The 7,356-nt window shown below is 32.6% G+C and overlaps 1 protein-coding gene across 1 annotated transcript; it reads right to left on the reverse strand.

Moving 5' to 3' along the window:
- Nucleotides 1-4,938: 4,938 nt before the first annotated feature.
- Nucleotides 4,939-5,499, reverse strand: LOC131619038 (polygalacturonase 1 beta-like protein 3). The gene has a single exon (XM_058890181.1). It carries the CDS (start codon nucleotides 5,497-5,499, stop codon nucleotides 4,939-4,941), a length of 561 nt encoding a protein of 186 aa, XP_058746164.1.
- Nucleotides 5,500-7,356: the final 1,857 nt, after the last annotated feature.

The following is a 7,356-nucleotide window of genomic DNA, read 5'->3' on the forward strand; positions in this document are numbered from 1 at the left end:
AGCAGGGCCGGCCCAACACATTCGGAGGCCTGAGACGAAATTTATAATAGAATTTATTAACAAAATATAAATATTTTAATAAAATTAATGTATTTTATTTTATATTTTTAGGATGTAAAATAATTTATTAAATCAGTGTAATCAAGTTAACATTTTCCTTTCATTGATAGTACAATCAATTTATTTAAACACTTTTTTATCCTTTTTGAAAAATTCATAATAGAAAACGTTTTCTCATACTATTTTTCTAAAAAAACTTAGATATAAAGTCTTCAAAAGGACTTAAAATGTGTTATTTATGAGTGTAAATTTTAATTCAATTAATAATATAATACACTTATAAATTAATGTTTTTATTACAAACATTTTAAAAATTAATGTTTTTATTACAAACATTTTAAAGAAATAGTTGTTTATGTTAACAAATCAATTAATCTAAATTAATCATATAAAAATTGAAAAATAAAAGTGAGGCCCTAGGCGGTAAGCCACCAAGTTAATGCTATTGTATGAAATAAAATCAGAATAACTTATTTTATTATTTAGTTTGACATCATATTGTATGAAATAAAATCAGAATAACTTAAATTAATTTATAAAATTAGTCTTTAAAACTCAAATCTATGATTGACCCAATTAAAAAATATTGAAGGAAATTGTTCATTACATCCTATAAATCCAATGAATGTGTTTGCTCTAATTTGAAGGTGCTAGTTCTAATATTTTTTTAACCAAAGTATACTAATAATTTAAATATATTTAATATAATTTAAACAAAACATGAAGTTTCATTGACCGAAGAAAAATGTGGTGTTTCTGAGTGTATCATATGGGATTGAAGAAGACGAAGTCATAGTGTTACATATTTTTAGGGAGTTATAAGGGGTTACAATAACTGACCAACAAGAATATACACTTTCCGACGTTTGGACATATGGAGAAAAACCATCTGAGTATAATCCAAGCCTAACATTTCTAGGTTTTGTGGCAAAATCAGGATGTTTTCGATCATAGTGCTTCCATGCCTCGCCATCAAATGAATTTCGTATAGTGCTTGTACTTGTTTTGTTTGTATAATGCCGTGTCATTTGACTTGCATTATGCATTGAAACAAACATTATTTTTAATCTTGGTATTATCGTAAGATAATAGATGGACTTTACTGCTACACGATCTTGATTACTATTAATGGCTCTACTGCGAACTTTATATCTTGGACTCATACAGAACTTACATTCCTCCAACAATCCATCTTTAGTACCAAACTAATTGTCATTAAACAACATGCAACCATTAATGCAACAATCAATCTTTCTTACTCTTAAACCTAACTTCGACACAAACTTCTTTGCATCATAAAAACTTGTAGGCAAGTTGTCTTTCGTTGCAGTTGAGTCCAACATTATTTTTGCGAAGAATTCCAAACACTGATCAGAAACATTCCAATTTGACTTGGCGGCCAATAATCTCACACACATTGATAACTTTGAGTCGGACAAACCCTCAAACAACAGCGTATTCATCTCATTCAACAACTGATAAAATCTCTGCGCTTCCTCATTCGGTAACTCTTCCCCATCAAAATCTTCAGATTGATCATAGGTCACGTTCACGCCAAAAGTGTAACATCCCGATTTTTATTAGTAATTTATTTAATTATTTTATTTGGTGTTTTTATTAATTATTTATTTATTTAATTATTAGGTGGTATAATAATTATTTAATTATTTGATTATGTGTATATTTGTGCTATTTTGGGTGAATTATGTTATTAGGGAAATATAACTAGTTGGGCCTAAATGATAGAAATAGGATATGAGGTGAGTTTGTGGGTTAAGCCCAATATGAGAGAACACTAATTGATAGGGTTTTAGTGTAGTAAGAGTTATATTATCATTTGGGAATTAGAAGAGAGAGGAGAGCTCAAGATAAGAGGAGAGGAAATTGGAGGAATCTTGAAGAAGAGGGAGTTGTAATCTAATGTAAGGGGGAGAATCTTCATTATCTTGAATATATATGTATTCAATGAGTAGTGATATGCTATGTATTCATCTCTCTATTCCATAGATTTCACATGTTAGGGTTTATGTTGAATCCATGAGATTTTGTAAATAAATCATATTTAATGTTGTTAGAATGATAACCCATAGTTAGAAACATGATTAGAAATATCTCACGTGTGATAATTTGCTGTTTGGATGAGTTTTGGTTGGTTAAAATCGGATTTGGGTTGGTGTTGAAGGTGTTGAAAACGCCCAGACTTTGCTGGGTCTGGAGAGATTCGTCGGGCGAGCATCTTGCTTCGCTGGGCAAGTGGTTGCTTTTGTGTCTTCAGCGGACGAGAGGGTCAATTTTGTGACCAATTTTTTGTCTTGGAGCACCGGGCGAGCCATTCCTTTCGCCGGGCGAAAGTGCCCTGTTTTGCAAAAATTCTAAAATGCATAACTTTTAATCCGTAACTCCATTTTATGTGTCGTTCGAAGCATTAGGAAGCTAATGTGATTACCTATAGGATAGGATTGGAATGGTTAGTAATTGATGAACTAATTATGATGTTTTTGTATGAATAACATATGATTATCTTTATGTGTGTTATGATTTTGATGAATTATGAATAACATTTGTTGATACATTTGTGATATGATATTCATGGTTTGTGTGAATGAATATATGCTATTTGAATGCACTTTGTTGTGAATGATTACTTGATGCATGTTGTACAACATTTTGGTGGATGATTCGAATTGTGCAAATAATTGAGATATGCTTGGATGATTAAGGTTATGTGATGATCGTAATTGCATATGTTGTGGACATTGTTGTACATGCATTCATGGGGAGATTGTACCCCGGTTGACTTTGATCCTTGTGTGGAAACAGAAGCGGATTTGTTTCCTTTTGTGGATTTAGAAGCGGTGAACTATATGTTCATATTTTAAGGGTTTTGATCTTGTCCGGATCTAAAGCGTGGCTCTGGTTTTAAATTGGGAGAGGTGAGCTTGATACTCACAATGGTACCACAAACATGAGTCACATTAATTGCATTTCGAGTCATATTGTTGTTATGTGGTTGTTAAATTGATGTGTTTGCTTGCGTGATAATTGTATTGGTATGATGTGAAATATTTGTTAGACTTGTTCAAATTATGAACTGTGATGAATGATTATACTATGGTATGCTATATTCATTGTACATATATCATGTATACATTCTGATGTGAATTCTCACCCATCTATTTGAATGATGTTCACTGTGACATCGTGCAGGTTCCGACGAGTAGCGTGCTTGCATGAGGATTTAGCCGAGGAGTCTTTCGGTTTTATCGTTTTGATTAGGTAGTGAGTCAAATGCTCTGATCATGTAACACTGAGAGTTTTGAACTCATATTTTCTATATGTTTGGATATTGTTATCCTTATGGTGTTTAACTGGATATTTTTGATATAATGTGTTGATGGCTATGTTGCCAAATGTTGAATTCATATGACATGTATATATAGGAGTTTATTATGTTATATGAGTTGGTAGATAGATATAGTATGAGATATATTCATTGAAATTACTTGAGATTTATTATTCGACGTGCGATATGCATAATGTATGAAAACGTGAAGTTTCAAATTGTGTTATAAGGCGATCAGTGCATTATTTTATGGTTTGTTTTAGATTTTCATTGCTATGGAAACAACATGTGATGCCATTTTGTGTATGCATTTTATTTACTCTGTGAATATGTATGTGATTATTTGGGGTTAGAAAAGGGGTGTTACAAAAAGCATCCTCAACCATGTCACTGATCATATTAAAGTTTTCCTCATATTCCGTAGACGATCGACTACTTGAAGCATGCGTATTGCAATTCTCTGGTACGTTACTCGATAATTTTTCACCATTAAACGTCCAAACCCAATAATTTTCAATGAAACCCCTTTATGCAAATGGCGGTTACTTCCTCTAGGTCACGAATTATAGGTCTAAATCCACATTTAAGACAAGGACACCTAATTCCTCCTTCACTTCAACAACATTCTTGGGCAAACGTCCACGTGATAAACCCAGTAACTCCTATAAAATTGGGTTTATGGGCACGTCTTCCTAGATACAATTTATCGTACATCCAACTACGATAATACCAAAAATAATATTTCATACTACACATATATACAATCATTGTCTTTTTAGTAACTATAATTAAACATTTAACTATATCAATTGTAAATTTTTAATTATATATATATATATATATATAAACAAAGTACCTTTGTTCTAACATATGATTCGGTAAATTTTCTCACAATGGTTTGCCATGTAGACAAGTTTAACATTTAAGAAATCTTTAAAGTTAGAAGAAACAAAAGTATCAAAGGCAATGGCTGTAAAAAAAGATCACATGGGTAATAAAAGATTCTGCAAACTTTAGAATAGTAACAAGTATTTTATGCATTAGTGGGGCGGTTTCCTCGATTTTCCGATGCATGTTGTTTTATGAAATACTATAGCCTTTGATATCCGACTGCTTAGCAAAGTTGACTTGTGACTGAGAAAACAGAGCTAAGGAATGAACAGTTAGTTAAAGGTTAAATAATTAGCGTACAGATGCCATCCTATGATTATTCCAGACATAATATTCATCATGCAGAAAATAAAAACAACAGGGTAACTAAAACATAAATAATTAAACATTATCTTAAATTAAAACTTCCAAAATAAAGACACACAGAGACACATCATAGGAAAATAAAGACACACAGAGAGACACTTCCTAGGGTAATTAAAACACACATAATTAAACATTCAGTCATCCAAGGATAATTAAAACACACATAATTAAACATTCAGTCATCCTAGGGTAATTAAAACACACATCATTACAGAAAGGACAAGTCATCAAGCATCCTAGGCAACAATCCATACCATATCCTTCTGGAACACCCAATGTCAGGCTTCGATAAGGCCCGGTCCATATCCGAGAACCTTAAAAGCAACATGGGTTAAACTCCATGAACTGGTGTCCAAATGGCACAATGCAACACCATTATTGATCTTCTGCTTGGATTTTACTTCCCAAATATCAACTTGATAGATGCGAACTCTTGGTACATTGTGGCAGTAGTACATAAGGAACGGAAACCAGCTATGGTGACAAGTATCGGATTTTTTACCAATGACATTCACGCCAGCCACAATTATGTTTTGAGATGAACCGTTGACACTCTTTGTGGTATGAGCTATAATGTTCCGGCCCAAGATGAACTTGGCAAAGTCTACAATTCCTTCAAAAAAAACTTCACAGCTTCTCTCCTCCCCTGTATTAGCAGGATTGTGACACGCTTTGACTGACTCCATCATGGTTTTAGAAAGGTTGTTAAACACATATAGAAGTTGTGACATTTCAGAAGACGCAGATGGTAGTTTCTTCAATAAGGACCGAGTAAAGAAAGACTGTCTTGGTATATAATCCTTGATATTTTGCATTCTGATGATACTCCCCAAAGTCATCATACTCTGACGGAAAAAAAGTCCTTCTTCATCTGATTTCACCCCTAGAAGCCTTTATTTTGTTTCTTATAAGTATGATAGGTTAATGGAGGCTTTTCGAGTATGGTTTCCTTCTCTTCCTGCTGAGAAGGAGGATGATTATTATTATTATATTGCAATTGATATGCTGCTTAAGGCTTTGCGAGTATGGCTTCCTTCTCCTCTTGCATAGAAGGAGGATGATTCTTATTATTATAATGCAATTGATAGCCTACTTGAGGCTCTGCGAGTATGGCTTCCTTCTCCTCCTGCTGAGAAGGAGGATGATTCTTATTATAACGCAATTGATAGCTTACTTGAGGCTTTGCGAGTCTGAATTCCCTCTCCTCCTGAGAAATGCACGAGGTGTTGGCAGCTTGGAAGAATAGATGCTTCTCTAACTTGGTAGTCGGAGGAAGTATCTTTTCTATAAGAAATAGTGGAATCGGTACTTTGCTCGTTGTACATCGGTTCCAATATTGTATTGCAAGCTCTCGAGGTGTGGAAGTTAAACTTTTTGTGTTAAAGACACCAATGCCGAGGATATTATGAAAATAAGAATCACACGCATGGTTGATCATTGTTTGAGCATGTTTGATAAATGGTTGAGTATGGTTTGAGTTTGAGAATTGTTTAGAAGATGGTGTTATTTATAGGAGAATGAAAATTTATGGAAGGTGAAAGTGAATGGATGGGAAGGTGTGAATAGTTAGATAAACACGTGATTTTATGTATGCTGTTAAAATGAAAATTAATGGAAGGTAAAAGAATGAGTAGGTGACACGTGATTTTGTGGAGGTGAATATTTTGAAGGTACATACCGGGATGCGAAGTTTACGATATTTTATCTAAAAGTTATGTAACCCACCTGAGGTGTCCAACTTAAAATGCGTCCTCCAAAAATCAACTCATTAATGATAGTTTAAATTATACTACTCCCAAATTCATTAATGATATTTTCAATGATACTAATTTTTTTGAATCATGAATGTTTAGATGATTGTATTTTTACTCCCAAATACACTAATGATAGTTTCAATGCTATTAATTTTGTTGAATCTTTAGATATTTGTATTTTTACTCCCAAATTCATTAATGATAGTTTCAATGCTATTAATTTTGTTGAATGAATGTTTAGATATTGCATTTCTACTCCCAAATTAATTAATGATAGTTCCAATGCAATTAATTGTTATACATCTTGTCGAATCAAACTAAATTATCACGTTTTAAAAGTTAATTTTTAAAATATGGGTGTTGCTAACCAGGGCACTGGTTAGCATTTAAAAAACGGAAAATATTTTATAGAAAATTTAATATCTTCTATCAATTAGTGTGTGTGCGTGCTATTTTTGTTTCATCTTGCATTTTCATTTTTTATGCGCATTAATTGTGTTAAACAAAGTACCTTTGTTCTAACATATGATTCGGAAAATTTTCTCACAATGGTTTGCCATGCAGACAAGTTTAACATTTAAGAAATCTATAAAGTTAGAAGAAACTGAAGTATCAGAGGCAATGGCTGTAAAAAAAATCACATGGGTAATTAAAGATTCTGCAAACTTTAGAATAGTAATAAGCATTTTATGCATTAGTGGGGTGGTTTCCTCAATTTTCCGATGCACGTTGTTTTATGAAATACTATAGCCTTTGATATCCGACTGCTTAGCAAAGTTGACTCGTGACGACAATGAGAAAACAGAGCTAAGGAATGAACAGTTAGTTAAAGGTTAAATAATTAGCGTACAAATGCCATCCTATGATTATTTCAGACATAATATTCATCATGCAGAAAATAAAAACAACAGGGTAACTAAAACATAAATAATTAAACATTAT

Source organism: Vicia villosa, linkage group LG7, assembly GCF_029867415.1.
Source record: "Vicia villosa cultivar HV-30 ecotype Madison, WI linkage group LG7, Vvil1.0, whole genome shotgun sequence".
Classification (NCBI taxonomy): Eukaryota; Viridiplantae; Streptophyta; class Magnoliopsida; order Fabales; family Fabaceae; genus Vicia; species Vicia villosa.

Excerpts from the sequence above, each read along its gene's own strand:
- LOC131619038 (XM_058890181.1), bottom strand. The coding sequence starts at position 5,499 with ATGACTTTGGGGAGTATCATCAGAATGCAAAATATCAAGGATTATATA.